The following is a 16,053-nucleotide window of genomic DNA, read 5'->3' as shown; positions in this document are numbered from 1 at the left end:
ACACCCGGCTAATTTTTTATATTTTTGGTATAGATGGGGTTTCATCATGTTGGCCAGGTTGGTCTTGAACTCCTGACCTCAAGTGATTTGCTCTCCTTGGCCTCCCAAAGTGCCGAGATTACAGCTGTGAGCCACAGGGCCAGCTAAAATGGAAATTAAAAAAAAAATAAATTATGTCAGCTGGATGTGGTGGCTCACACCTGTAATCCCAGCACTTTGGGAAGCTGAGGTGGACAAATCACCTGATGACAGGAGTTTGAGACCAGCCTGGCTGACATGGAAAAACCCCGTCTCTACTAAAAATACAAAAATTAGCTCATCGTGGTGGTGCGTGCCTGTAATCCCAGCTACTCGGGAGGCTGAGACAGGAGAATCACTTGAATCTGGGAGGCGGAGGTTGCAGTGAGCTGAGACCACATCATTGCAGTCCAGCCTGGGGCAAGAAAAGCAAAACAACTTCTCAATAAATAAATAAATAAAATAAATTAAATTAAAATACGTCATTCAGATCACATCTCATTTCCTTCTGAAATTTTTCTGTTCTAAAATCTACCCAATCTTGGTTGAGCCCCTCTCAGTGCTCAGGGGTTTATTGCAGGCTGTGCCAGGCTGGGAGCTTCCTAGACAGGACCACCGTGTCACCTTTTCCCCAGATACCTCTGGCCCACTGTCCTGGCTCTCTTAGTCATTTTTCTGGTTGGTCACTGATTAACTCTGGAAAGAGACATACTGAAGAGCAGCTGGGTTCTCTGGGTTATGTAGGAGATACCTCTTATGTCCACAGAATGTTTGGCAAATGCAGTCCTGAACTCTTCCTAAGTGTTTATTTCTACCTGCTGTAATGCAGTCCAGGACCAGGAAGTCAGAGACATTCTGGGCAGCAGAAAACGCACTCGGTTTCCCCCTCCCATCTTTCCTGGATTCTCCCGTCAGGGACTATCGCTCTCAGATCTTAGGTTTGTGCCCCAGATTCCTCTGTGTGCAGGAGGTGGCCATCTTCCCTCTTTATTGCCTCATGTTGGTTCCTTCTAGACTTCTCTCTTCTCTTTCCTAAGCCAGTTGTCTGGAGGCTGCATTATGCGCTCTGGTTGCCCCAGTTTCCTCGGCACCTCTCACCTCATGCATTTTTATGTAAGCTGACTCCTGCCCCCCTCTCTTTATTAAAAGGAACTTTAAAATCTAATCTCGGGGCAGGCTACCGTAACTCACACCTGTAATCTCAGCATTTTGGAAGGCCAAGGCAGGCAGATGGCTTGAGCCAAGGAGTTTGAGACCAGCCTGGACAATATGGCAAAACCCTGTCTCTACAAACAATAACAACAACAACAACAAATTAGCCGAGTATGCTGGTATGTCCCTATGGTGCCAGCTACTGGAGAGGCTGGGGTGGGAGGATTACTTGAGCCCAGGAGGTAGAGGCTGCAGTGAGCCAAGATTGTACCACTGCACTCCAGCCTAGGCAACAGAGTGAGAACTTGTCTGAAAAAAAAAAAGGCAAATCTCGTGGTCAGTTTTCAGCTCTTACTAAGCCTATACTTCTTGGAGTAATTTTCCCCCCGACATTTTAATACCTTTTGCTTTTTATTTTCTTGGATCTTTTTGTCTCTTCTCCCTCCCCCAACCACACTTATTTTGTTTGTCATTGATAAAAACGATCGCTCTGCTAGACTCAGCTCTCACAGCTGTATCTTCCTCATCTAAAATCTTTCTACGGAGAGTGAAGCCACTCTTATGGCTTGACTTAATATTTCGGATACAGCAGAGTATAACTCACTGGTAAGCAAACAAATTTTTTCTTTCATGAGAGCAAGTTCAAGCTACATCATCATGTTTATAGGCTACATTAACAATGCAAAAATAGTTTTATTAAGTCCTATGCAACAATATGTATTCTTGTAACATTAACAACTTGTGATATTATAGTTCCTGGCTTATAAATGCCATATCCTTTGTTAGGGTTTTTTTGTTTTTGTTTTTGTTTTGTTTTGTTTTTGTTTTTTTAACATTAGGGGGTTTTAGGCCTCAGGAGCAGGCCTTATGAAACAGCATCTCCTTCTCTGACATTCCCCTGTCTTCCCTAAGGCAGGACTATAATCTGATTGTGGCTCAAAAGACCCTCATTTCAGAGAGGGTCCCACCCCATACCCTAGAGGAAGAAATGCTACAAAGAGATGTGAAGACAAACGTGAACAGACAAACTCTACTGGGTTTCCCCACTCAAACTGTTAGTATGGGATCATATCCTTTTTGTCCAATCGCATTTCTACACGGTTGTCAATCGTGACTATGTAATGAAGCTTCCATAAAAACCCAAAAGGACAGAGTGCAGAGTTTCCTTACAGCTGAACACGTGGAGGTTCCTGGAGGGTGGCATATCTAGGGGTGCGTGGAAGGCTCTCCAGTCTTTCCCCCATACCTCGCTCTATGCACCTCTTCATTTGTATCCTTTGTAATATCCTTTACAATAAGCCACTAAAGGTCAGTGTTTCCGCGAGTTCTGTGAACCACTCTAGCAAATTAACTGAACCCAAAAAAAGGGGTCATGGAAACCCCAACCCAGAGCCATTTGGTCGGAAGATCTGGAGGCCCAGACTTGTTACTGGTGGGAAGGAGGGGGCAGTTTTGTGGGACTGAGCCCTTAGTATGCGGGATCTGATGCTATCTTTGGATAAATAGTGTTTGGATTGAACTGGAAGATAGCCAGCTGATGTCTGCTACAGAGTCAATTACTTGCTTTCTAGTGGGGAGAAATCCCCACCTACTTGGGGGTAACCAGTCTTTTGTGTTAATTGTTGTGGTGTGAGAGCAGAGGAAAAACGAATAGTTTTTCCGAAATGTCAACAAAAGAATTGACATCGTGTTGTAGACACTAAATATGAAAATATGGGCATATATTTTGAGTGGCAATGCAGAGGCCGACTGCCAATCAATCTTTTATCGGACACATGTATGTGGACACACTTTTACACGCTGTGCACATGGCTTTTCAGAGTTCACCGGGTGAAGTGCCGGAGGCAGTGCTCACTGCACTCAGTCCTTGCTCTCCTCTCCTTTTCCCTTGTTTCTGGTTCTCTCTGTGTAAGCTGGGCAGGACTTGCTTCGGAGTTCCTCTGGGGGCCTGCTGCCTGGGTTGGGGTGATCACTGCTCTGCTAGCAAAATCCAGAACACTGTGGGTCTTGCTCTGTTCTGGACAGTGCGATGTCATGTTTTCCTTGCAAAAGGCGATCTGCTCCATCTATGCAAATTTGGTTGAAGGAGTCTGGAGGTACCAATTAGGGCTTTTGTCTACACTCAAAGTCATTTCCTTGGAGACAATTCTCCCAGTTTCTACTCTGTGTGAGCAGAAGGGCTGCATTTGGGGACCTTGGCAGGCTGTAGCAGCAGGGTTAAGGATCCAGAGAACCACCCTGGGAGTTGTAGTAGAGGCTGTTGGTGCCTCCCAGGTCCACGTCCTGCTGATGATACTCTACTGCAAGAACTGCACTGTTTCTATTTCTATTTATTTTTCTCTCTTTTTTTTTTTTTTTCTTTGAGATGAAGTCTCACTCTGTCACCAAGCTGGAGTGCAATGGCACGATCTCGGCTCAAGACAAACTCCACCTCCCGGGTTCAAGCAATTCTCCTGTCTCAGCCTCCCGAGTAGCTGGGATTACAGGCGCCCCCCACCCCACTCCCTCCATGCCCAGCTAATTTTTGTATTTTTAGTAGAGACGGGGTTTCTCCATGTTGGTCAGGCTTGTCTCAAACTCCTGACCTTCGGTGATCCGCCCGCCTCAGCCTCCCAAAGTGCTGGGATTATAGGCGTGAGCCACCACACCTGGCCGAACTACAGTATTTCATCTGAAGATTTGCTCTCAGCTAGTATATGCTAGGTAGGCCAGAAAGGCTAGATTCATGTGGCAGTGACATGCTGGAAGAGGGACAGGGTTATTGGTCCTATGATTCAGTCTCAGTCTTTTAGTGAGCCTGTACCCCTGGGTTTATGAACTTCACTTGGCTTTTTTCTTCTGCCATTAGTTGGCATAAAAACAAGCTAGAGCTGAGATTTTCCCTTTCCCCATGTTAAAGATTAGAGTGGCTGGGGTTGGAGTTTTTCCTTCCCCTAGGTAGGTTAGGCTCTGGTAAAATACTTTACCTTGAAGGCAGGCTTTTATTTAGAAGAACAGACCAGAACTCTCAAGGTTGTCCACCCTGAGCCTCCAGCAATTCGTCAATTACAGTTCAAGTGACCCCATGGTACTGGCGCCAGCCATAGAGGACTCTGCTCCCAGTACACTCTTACCCTCTGTGTTTGCCTGTCTCTTCAATTTTGAGGACCGCAGTTTGTCCTGTGATCTCAGTTCTCTGATGCATCTTAGAAAAGTTGTTGATTTTCATTTGTTTAGCTTTTTTTCTTGTTATGAGCATGGGAAAAATGACCGCCAAGCTCTTTATGAGTTGGACTAGAAACTCCATGGGAGGTTCAATATTTTTAATCTAAGAAGGGCAAATAAGTAATTTTTTAACTTCTTGGCAACTCATCTCAGTTTTAACTTTTATTTCAGTGCTTCCTTTTATAAATTGTTACATAATAATGACATCTGTTTGTGAAATATGTGGCATTCCCACCCACCTGGGCATGAAAAGGCCCTAAGAGGTCAGCAAGCAGTCAGAGAAGCTGGTGTTTACCGGAGACTCAGGAGGACCAGCCAAACACAACCGCTGGGTTACCTTGGCAATTGCAGAATAAATGCATTATAGTTACTAAAGTAAAAAATTAGATATGCATGTTTGCATATTGAATATAAAAATACCATTCAAAGACAAACAGATCTAAAAATAAAATGGAAAAACATAAACACTAATTCTGTAAATATTACCCTTAATGCACAACTGAAACAAAATTTGCCAACTTAGTATCAAAATCTACGAACAGTTTTTCTATTTGATATAATTTCCCTCTCCTCGCTCTGGATCTCCCTCCCCAGCTCTCAGTATTTTATTTTACTGTTTTTGCTCTCATTCTTTGTACACTTTTGTTGCCTCTGTGATAAGCAGCTTCAAAGTTGGTTCCCAATGTTTTATTGGATAGAATAGAGCAAAAGTGATGAAGTGTTGCTTCCCCGATTACATTACGAAGCATCCGTGGCTTCCTTCTCAAGTGGGTTCACTTGCTCTCTGGGAATCTCTCCTCTAAGGGAATCCAGATACCATACTGCTGGCTGCCCTGTGGTGAGGCTTGCATAACTAGGAACTCATGTCTCTGGGCAGCAGCCAATGAGGACCTGAGCCCTGCTGTCAGCCACATGAGGGAACTTGGAGCTTGGAAGTGAATCCTCCTGGAGTCAAGCCTTGGTATAACTAGCCTTGGCGGCTGCTTGACTGCAGCCTTGTGAAAGAGACTTTGGGCCAGAGGCACCAGCTAAACTGCCCCTGGATTCCTGACCCACAGAAAGTGGGAGATAATGTATGTTTGCTTTTTGAAGTTGCTGAATTTGGGGATAATTTGTTATATAGCAATAGAAAATGTGTAACTCTTTTGTATTCCTCTTTGTCCTGGCTTCCCCATTTTGAGGAAAAGCAAATCCAAGTGTAGAGCTGAAATATTCACATGAAAATAATAATAAAAGTTTTAAAATTATTTGAAAGTCTATGTGCTGACATTCCAAAATATATGAATTCCAAAAATTTATAAGTTGAAGTCCTAACTGCCAGTATCTTAGAATGTAATCTTTTTTGGAAACAGGGTCATTTCAGATCTAGTTAATTAAGATGAAGTTATACTGGAGTACAGTGGGCACTAAATCTAATGGGTCCTATGACTCAGTCTCAGTCTTTTAGTGGCCTGTAGCCCTGGGTTTATGACCTTCACTTGACTTTTTTTTTCTGCCCTTAGTTGGTATAAAAACAAAGGAGGTGGATCACCTGAGGTCAGGAGTTTGAGACCAGCCTGCCCAACATGGCAAAACCCTATCTCAACTAAAAATACAAAAAATTAGCTGGGCATAGTGGCAGGCACCTGTAATCCCAGCTACTTGGGAGGCTGAGGCAGGAGAATCGCATGAACCCGAGAGGTGGAGGCTGCAGTGAGCTGAGATTGTGCCACTGCACTGCAGCCTGGGTGACAAGAGTGAAACTCTGTCTCAAAACAACAACAACAACAAACAACCAACAACAACAACAATGATAAAAGAAGCTAGAGCTGGGATTTTCCTTTTCCCCATGTTAAAGATGAGAGTGGTGTCCTCACAAAAAGGGAAAACTTGGACACAGACACACACATGGGGAGAATATCATATGAAGAGACACAGGGAGAAGGCAGCCATCTATGGGTCAAGGATAGAGGCCTGGAACACATCCTTCCCTCACCGCCCTCAGGAGGAACCAACTCTGCTGACACCTTCCTCTGGGACTTCCTCTAGCCTCCAGAACCGCGAAACAATAATTTTTTTTACATTTTACACCACCCAGTTTATTGTATTTTGTCAGGCAGCCTTAGTGAAATAATGTACACACAGTTCTTGATTTACTCTTCACAAATTACTGCAATAAGGGAGGGTCCTTTGTTAACTAACAATGCTGTGAAATCATAGCGTTTTCTTAATCAACTTCCATAGTTTATTTTTAAGGTACTAACTCTGGACACCACGTGTCTTCTCTCTATAAATACCAGGACATGCTCTGTTTTTCAGCAGTCACTGGACTTCAGCATGACTACTCAGTTGCCGGCTTACGTGGCAATTTTGCTTTTCTATGTCTCAAGAACCAGCTGCCAGGACACTTTCACTGCAGCTGTTTATGAACATGCAGTGATATTGCCCAATGTCACCCTAACACCAGTGTCTCGTGAGGAGGCTTTGGCATTAATGAATCGTAATCTGGACATTTTGGAAGGAGCGATCACATCAGCAGCACAGCAGGTACCATCTCTACCATCTCTCCAGTGTACTGGATTCTATGAGAAAGGAGGGGGGTCCTAGGAGACAGGGCCAGTGTCAGGGTCCTTTATACTTTTAGATGACATATGTATCAGAGTAGCCAAGAACCTTTATTTTACAGTTAGAATTCTAGTTTCCTCTCAGAATTAGAGCAAGGACACTACCCTAACAGTAAGAACAATGTTAAGAAAAGAACAATTTGCTCATTATCAAGAAGCAGCAGACCTTTGAGGAACTGGCCATAAATTCAACAACTTTGTTCCCTTTTTCTGGTACAGATGGAGGATGGAGGATAAATAGATCAGGGACCAGGTGCTATTTTTAGAGTATTAGTGGCCTTCATGTACTCATGTGCTATTAAGGGTTTTCAGGTTTTGGAATAAATTTATAATCTGAAAACAAACAAGTTTTCAATTCCTTGCCAGCATGCATTATATACTTCATACTTCATTCTAATTACAAGATAAAAGTATATGTAATGCATTGTGAGTCCTTTAGTTGAGTGAAGGTTTCAGTTTCAAGTTAATCATACAGTATAAATTGTGGTTTATAGGAATATTATTTTAAAAGCTATTAATCGATTAGGTGTAGACCAGGGATATATGAAGTGTGATAAAAGTCATGGATAAATGTGTATTACATATATCCATAAATATGTATTCTTTTGTGTTGTTGTTGAGACAGGGTTTCACTCTGTCACCCAGGATGGAGTGTAGTGGTGTGATCACAGCTCACTGCAGCCTTGACTTCTTGGGCTCAGGTGATTCTCCCACTATAGCCTCCAGAGTAGCTGGGACCACAGGTGCGTGCCACCGTGCCCAGCTAAGTTTTGTATTTTTTGTAGAGATGGCATTTTGCCATGTTGCCCAGGCTGGACTTGAACTCCTGACCTCAGGTGATCCACCCGCCTCGGGCTCCCATAGTGCTGGGATTACAGGCATGAGCTACTGTGCCTGCCCTATATTCTTATATATACTAATATTTAAAAGGTTATCAGGAGTTCTGATGTTCTTTTTCACCCTTAGTCCAACTATTTCCTTAAAGGTCACAGAGCTTTTTAAGGTGACTCTCTAATCAGAAGGTGCCCAGGTTAGCTCAGGCAGTACTTGCAGGCATGGCACAGTTCAAGTAACCAGTTTGTGGCTCCTCTTTTTCTGAGAAGCAGGAATCATGTTTGCAGGGGAAGGCTGGGGCAGAGGAGGAAACAAACAGAGCATTTATTAGTCAGTCCTGACACAGGCACAATTATCAGCCAAAGTTCAAGGAGAGGCTTGGTTCCAGGACAAGCTAGGTTTATAGTTAACAACTGCCATAGGAAACAACAATGTCAGGATTAGAAAATTAAAATGCTTGACTAAGTCGGGCGCGGCGGCTCATGCCTGTGATTCCAGCACTTTGGGAGGCTAAGGCGGGCGGATCACCTGAGGTCGGGAGTTCAAGACCAGCCTGATCAATATGGAGAAACCCCATCTCTACTAAAAATACAAAAATTAGCCAGGCGTGGTGGCAGGTGCCTGTGATCCTAGCTACTCATGAGGCTGAGGCAGGAGAATCGCTTGAACCCGGGAGGTGGAGGTTGCGGTGAGCCGAGATAGTGCCATTGCACTCCAGCCTGGGCAACAAGAGCAAAACTCCATCTCAAAAAAGAAAAGAGAGAGAGAGAGAGAGAGAGAGAGAGAAAATGCTCCACTAGAAGCCCAAACCTCACCATTATGTAACATATCCATGTAACAAACCCGCATATGTACCCTCTGAATCTAAAATTAGAAATAAAGAAAAGAAAAGAAAAATGAAAAGAAACAACACTGCACTGAAAAAAAAGGAAATTAAAAACCTTTGGAAAAGAAAATAAATTATAAAAATATAGAAAACAAAATAAGATTTAAGGGGCGTGGGGGGAAGCCCAAATGGTTGTTACTCTGCCACTCAGTTCCTCAGCTCCTTTTGCAAGTCCCCCTTTTGATTAAGGTGCATTTTTAACAGGGTGCGCATATTATTGTGACTCCAGAAGATGGTATTTATGGCTGGAACTTCACCAGGGACTCTCTCTATCCATACTTGGAGGACATCCCAGACCCTGAAGTAAACTGGATCCCCTGTAATAATCCTAACAGGTAAAGAAACAACTTGTGAAAAATTCACTAGTGAATATCACCTTGATTTACCGGGGAAAACTTTGTTGATGATCATTGCATAGATCCATGATCAACTCTTAAGTTTCAGTATAGCTTATTTTTCATCTACTATGAGTATATTTACTGGGAGAGTAAATACGAATTATGAAGTCACAGAAATCAGAGCTAGAAGGTAGCTTAGAAATCATCACATTTGGGCCGGACGCGGTGGCTCACACCTGTAAATCCAGCACTTTGGGAGACCGAGGTGGGTAGATCACGAGGTCAGGAGATCGAGACCATACTGGCTAACATGGTGAAACCCTGTCTCTACTAAAAAAACACAAAAATTATCCGGGTGTGGTGGTGGGTGCCTGTAGTCTCAGCTATTCTGGAGGCTGAGGCAGGAGAATGGCATGAACCCAGGAGGTGGAGCTTGCAGTCAGCCGAGATTGCGCCACCACACTGCAGCCTGGGCGACAGAGTGAGACTCAGTCTCAAAAAAAAAAATAAAATAAAGAAAATAAAGAAATCATCACATTCAATGTGAACATCTCTGGTCTCTGACTCCTCACCAGTGAACAGAAAAATATTTCCCTGTGTGGGTCTGTGATTTGAAAACTATATGAGTAAATGGCAAAATAGAGTCACATCGGTTTAAGATGAACAGTTTTCCTTTCTCATTGATAAGATAGCTGGTGAGATTAATGTAGTAAAGTCCTTAAAGTGTAAGCTGATTGTAACCTAAGAGGTGATATGTCAGGATTGTAAGTGGTTTAAGTCAGGTCTAGACTAAAGAGATATTAAGTATGATGAAAGCAGCACTATTAATTTTAATGTAAGGAAACCAACATCTTATACACCTAAGAAAATCATGTCGGTTCACATACTTCTTTCTGAATACACAAGGCTAAAATTGTTTTAGGAATTCCTCTTTTGGAACTATTCTCAAAACCACACAATGCCAGTTAGAATGGTGATCATTAAAAAGTCAGGAAACAACAGATGCTGGAGAGGATGTGGAGAAAGAGGAACGCTTTTACACTGTTGGTGGGAGTATAAATTGATTCAACCATTGTGGAAGACAGTGTGGTGATTCCTTAAGGATCTAGAACCACAAATACCATTTGACCCAGCAATCCCATTACTGGGTATATACCAAAGGATCATAAATCATTCTACTATAAAGACACATGCACACGTATGTTTACTGTGGCACTATTCACAATAGCAAAGACTTGGAACCAACCCAAATGCCCATCAATGGTAGACTGGATAAAGAAAACGTGGCACATAACACCATGGAACACTATGCAGCCATATAGAAGAATGAGTTCATGTCCTTTGCAGGGACATGGATAAAGCTGGAAACCATCATTCTCAGCAAACTAACACGGGAACAGAAAACCAAACACTGCATGTTCTCACTCATAGGTGGGAGTTGAACAATGAGAACACATGGACACAAGGAGGGGAACATCACACACCAGGGCCTATCAGGGTGTGGGGGGCTAAGGGAGGGATAACATTAGGAGAAATACCTAATGTAGATGATGGGTTAGTGGGTGCAGCAAACCACCATGGCACATATATACCTATGTAACAAACCTGCACGTTCTGCACATGTATCTCAGAACTTAAAGTATAATAATAATAATAATAGAAAAAAACCACAGAAACTGGCTGGGTGCGATGGCTCACGCCTGTAAGTCCAATACTTTGGGAGGCCGAGGCGAGAGGATCACCTGAGGTCAGGAGTTCAAGACCAGCCTGGCCAATTTGGCAACACCCCATCACTACTAAAAATACAAAAATTAGTGGGGCGCAGTGGTGGGCACCTATAATCTCAGCTACTTGGGAGGCTGAGGCAGGGAGAACTGCTTGAACCTGGGAGGCAGAGGTTGCAGTAAGCCAAGATAGTGGCACTGCACTCCAGCCTAGGTGACAGAGCTAGACTCTGTCTCAAACAAACAAACAAACAAACCCACAAAAACTACTTACAGAGACACCTTGATTTTGATAAGATGGATTTTGACAAATTCCAGTGTTATATATCATAATCATGTACTCTATTCTTTTTTTTTTTTGAGATGGAGTCTCGCTCTGTCACCCAGGCTGGAGTGCAGTGGCCGGATCTCAGCTCACTGCAAGCTCCGCCTCCCAGGTTCACGCCATTCTCCTGCCTCAGCCTCCCGAGTAGCTGGGACTACAGGCGCCCGCCACCTTGCCTGACTAGTTTTTTGTATTTTTTTTTAGTAAAGACGGGGTTTCACCGTGTTAGCCAGGATGGTCTCGATCTCCAGACCTCGTGATCCTCCCATCTTGGCCTCCTAAAGTGCTGGGATTACAGGCTTGAGCCACCACGCCCGGCATACTCTATTCTTATTTAATTGTATCATAATTATTTATTATTTAATCATGTCATATGTCAGTGCTTTAGTTTCTAGAAGGCAAGCACTCTATTATTACTTCCACTATGAACTGAATTAACTTATTTCCAAATGGCCTTTCCCTACAACCTCATCTCCAAGGGCCTCCTGAACATTCCCACAAGGATGTCCCATTCACTTCATTTCAAGGAACCCAGTCGCCCCTTTATGTTTTCCATCAACTAATGATGTCTGAATTTCTTGCCTCCTTAATTCTCTCACTCTCTCTACTTTTTTTTTTTTTTTTTTCCCGAGAGAGAGACTCTGTGTCACCCAGGCTGGAGTGCAGTGGCATGATCTCAGCTCACTGCAACCTCTATCCCCCAGGTCCAAGCAATTCTCATGCCTCAGCCTCCTGAGGATGACAAGTGTGAGCCACAACGCCCAGCTAGTTTTTCGTATTTTCAGTAGAGACAGGTTTCACCATGTTGGCCAGGTTGGTCTTGAACCCCCGGCCTCAAGTGATCCACCTGCTCGGCCTCCCAAAGTGCTGGGATTACAGGTATGAGCCATCACACCCAGCTGCCTTAATTTATTAACTCTGCAATTTTTTTTGACTACCTATTATGTCTAGACATTGTTCTTGGCAATGTAGTGAACAAAACAGATTAAAAATTCCTGTCCTCTTGAAATTTATATTCTAGTGTGGGGAGGTAATACGTTTTTTTAAAAAGATAATTATCTATCTATCATCTATCTATCTATCTTTATATAGATATCTTTCATCTGTCTACCTATCTACGATATGAGGTGGAAGTAAATGTTATGGAAAAAATAAAGTGGGGAAGGTGAATAGGGTGGCAAGCATGGGGCTGAAATTTTTAAAAGGTCATCAGAGGGCATCGCAGTGAGATTTCAGTGAAGACCTGAAAGAAATCAGGCGACAGATCATATGCGTACCCGAGAAAAGTGCATTCCAGGCTGAGGGAATTCTAAATTCCAGGATCCTGTGGTGAGAGTATGTGTCTAACCTATGGAACAGAAAAAGGGTTAGTGTGGTTACAGTGATGTGACAGAAGAGGAGAAAAGCAGGAAATAGAGGCAGAAGGGCAGGAGGATTGCAATGTAGAGAATAGATTCCAGGGTATAGGTCACCAAAGAAGCAGAGGACAGTTAAAAAGCTGTTGTGATAATTTTGGCAGAGAGATGATGGTGTCTGAGATCAAGAGATGGTAGATGTTTAGGTATTGAGAAGTGGACAGATTCCGAATAAAGTCTGAAAGTAACACTGGCAGGTTTTGCTGAAAGACTGGATGTAGGATGTGAGAGAAAGGGAGGACTCAGTATCCTTCCCTGCTCTCATAGAATCAGATCTCATCCTATTGAGTATGTTTGAAGTATGCACAGAGTCGATTGCTTCCTCTTCTCATAGACACCAAACTTTTGGGACCACATCACCTCTTAGACTGAGTGTTAAAGGAACAGGCTGTCATCACTCTTCTTTTTTATTTAATTAATTTATTTAACATTTATATCTCATATCATTCCAGAAGGATTTGAAGTTTCTAATTATATCTAATATAATTAAAAATAGGATAGTTTAGTCTTAACAACAAACTAGAAACCATATGAATAGAGGAAGCAGTTGTTATGAGGCATCATGGTAAAGAGCTGCTCATTACAATTGGACATTAAGTATAGTTCTAAGAGTTTCTGAGCAGTTAAGAGAAGTACAGTTTTGTTCAGACATTTTCATTGCATCATAGAAGAAAGTTTGCATATTTCTTCAGTGACAAACTATGTCTAATAACCTAACTTAAAGATGAATTTACTTATTCAACTTTTTTTGTTAATTATTTTATTCTTAACTTTCATGGGTACATAGTAGATGTATATATTTACAGGGTACACGAGATGTTTTGATGTTTGTACACAGGCATGCAATGGTAATAATCACATCATGAAGAATGGGGTTTCCATCCCCTCCAGCATTTATCCTTTGTATTACTAACCATTCAATTATACTCTTCTAGGTCTTTTAAAATGTACAATTATTATTGATTATAGTCACCCTGTTGTGCTGTCGAATACTAGACCTCATTCATTCATTTTAACTATTTTTTTTGTACCCATTAATCTCACTTTCTCCCCCACCCCTCCCCTAACTACCCTTCCCAGCCTCTGGTAACCATCTTTCTATTCTCTATCTCTATCTCCATGGGTTCAATTGTTTGATTTTTAGATCCCACAAATAAGTGAGAACATGTGATGTTTGTCTTTCTGTGCCTAACTTACGTTATTTCACATAACCTAATTATCTCCAGTTCCATTCATATTGTTGCAAATAACTGAATCTCATTCTTTTTGTGGCTGCATAGTACTTTATTCTGTGCATGTACCACATGGTTGTTTCCAAATTTTGGCTATGTGAACAGAGTTGCAATGAACATGAGTGTAGATATCTTTTCTATATACTGATTTCCTTTTTGAGGGGCATATACCCAGCAGTGGGATTGCTGGATCATATGGTAGCTCCATTTTTAGTGTTTTGAGAAACCTCCAAACTGTTCTCCACAGTGACCGTACTAATTTACATTCCCACTAACAGTATGCGAAGATTCCCTTTTCTCCACATCCTCACCAGCAATTTTAACCGGTGCGAGATGATATAATTGTAGTTTTGATTTGCTTTTTTACTTTCTTTCTTTTTTTTTTTTTTTGAGACAGAGCCTCACTCTTGCCACCCATGCTGGAGTGCAATTGGTGCGATCTTAGCTCGCTGCAACCTCTGCCTCCTGGGTTCAAGTGATTCTTCTGCCTCAGCCTCCTGAGTAGCTGGGATTACAGGCGCCCGCAACTACACCCAGCTAATTTTTGTATTTTGAATAGAGGCGGGGCTCCACCATGTTGGCCAGACTGGTCTCGAACTCTGAACTCAGGTGATCTGCCCGCCTAGGCCTCCCAGAGTGCTGGGATTACAGGCGTGAGCCACCGTGCCCTTGTTGATTTGCATTTTTCTGATGATCAGTGATGTTGAACACCTTTTCATATGCCTGTTTGCCGTTTGTATAACTTCTTTTGAGAAAAGTCTATTCAAATCGTTTGCCCATTTTTTAATTGGATTATTTGATTTTTTCCCTATAGAGTTGTTTTAGCTTCTTATATATTCCGGTTATTAATCCCTTGTCAGATGGGTAGTTTGCAAATATTTTATCCCATTCTGTGGGTTGTCTCTTAACTTTCTTGATAGTTTCCCCTGCTATGCAGAGATTTTTTACCTTCATGTGATTCCATTTGTCCATTTTTACTTTAGTTACCTGTGCCTGTGAGGTATTACTCAAGAAATCTTTGTTCAGACCAATGTCCTGGAGAGTTTCCCCAAAGTTTTCTTTTAGTAGCTTCATAGTTTGAGGTCAAATATTTAAATCTATAATTCATTTTTATTTATATGGTGAGAGATAGGGGTCTACTTTCATTCTTCTGCCTGTGGATATCCAGTTTTCCCAGCACCATTTATTGAAGAGACTGTCCTTTTCCCAATATATGCTCTTGGCATCGTTGTTGAAAATGAGTTCACTGTAGATGTTTAGATTTATCTGTGGGTTCTCTATTCTGTTTCATTGGTCTATGTGTCCGTTTTTATGCCAGTGCCATGCTGTTTTGGTTACTAGAGCTCTGTAGTATAATTTAAAGTCAGGTAATGTGATTTCTCCAGTTTTCTTCTTTTCGCTCAGGATGGCTTTGGCTATTCTGGATCTTTTGTGGTTCCACATAAATTTTAGAATTCCTTTTCTATTTCTGTGAAGAATGTCATTAGTATTTTGATGGAGATTGCACTGAATCTGTACAATGCTTTGGATAATATGGGCATTTTAACAATATTGATTCTTCCAATCCATGAACATGGAATATCTTTCCATGTTTTGTGTACCCTTCAATTTCTTATATCAATGCTTTACATACTTCATTTTAGAGAGCTTTCACTTCTTTGGGTAAGTTAATTCTTAGGTATTGTATTTTATTGATAGCTATTATAAATGCTATTCCTTTCTTGATTTCTTTTTCAGATTGCTTGCTGTTGGCACATAGAAATGCTACTGATTTTTGTATGTTGATTTTGTTGTCTGCAACTTTACTGAATTTGTTTACCAGTTCTATTAGTTTTTCGGTGGAGTCTTTAGGTTTTTCCAAGTATAGGATAATAGCATCTGCAAACAAAAATAATTTTACTTCTTTCCTTCCAATTTGGATGTCTTTTATTTCCTTCTCTTGTCTGATTACTTTAGTGAGGACATCTACTACTACGTTGAATAATAGTGGTGAAAAGGGACATCCTTGTCTGTTCCAGATCTTAGAGGAAAGCTTTCAGTTTTTCCTCATTCAGTATGATACTAGCCATGGGTTTGTCATAAATGGCTATTATTGTGTTGAAGTATGTTCCTTCTATACCCAGTTATTGAGGGCTTTTTTTATGAAGGAATGATGAATTTTATCAAATATTTTTTCAGTGTCAATTGAAATGATCATACGGTTTTTGTTCTTCATTCTGTTGATATGATGCATCACATCAACTGATTTGTGTATGTTGAGCCATCCTTGCACCCTTGGGATAAATCCGACTTGGTCATGATGAATAATTTTTTAATGTGTTT

General features: G+C 41.7%; 1 protein-coding gene across 2 annotated transcripts in view; it reads left to right on the top strand.

Moving 5' to 3' along the window:
- Positions 1-6,676: 6,676 nt before the first annotated feature.
- Positions 6,677-16,053, top strand: part of LOC112622834 (pantetheinase) — a 33,844-nt gene continuing 24,467 nt past the window's right edge. For both annotated transcript variants that reach the window (XM_025382795.1, XM_025382794.1), the window contains exons 1-2: positions 6,677-6,900; positions 8,902-9,032. In XM_025382795.1, the coding sequence (XP_025238580.1) occupies positions 6,691-6,900; positions 8,902-9,032 (341 nt within the window). In that variant the 5' untranslated portion in view covers positions 6,677-6,690. The remainder of the gene's footprint in view (positions 6,901-8,901; positions 9,033-16,053) is intronic.

Source organism: Theropithecus gelada, chromosome 4 (assembly GCF_003255815.1).
Source record: "Theropithecus gelada isolate Dixy chromosome 4, Tgel_1.0, whole genome shotgun sequence".
NCBI lineage: Eukaryota > Metazoa > Chordata > Mammalia > Primates > Cercopithecidae > Theropithecus > Theropithecus gelada.
Note: the sequence above shows the minus strand (reverse complement) of the source record. Positions and strands in the feature narration are given on the sequence as shown.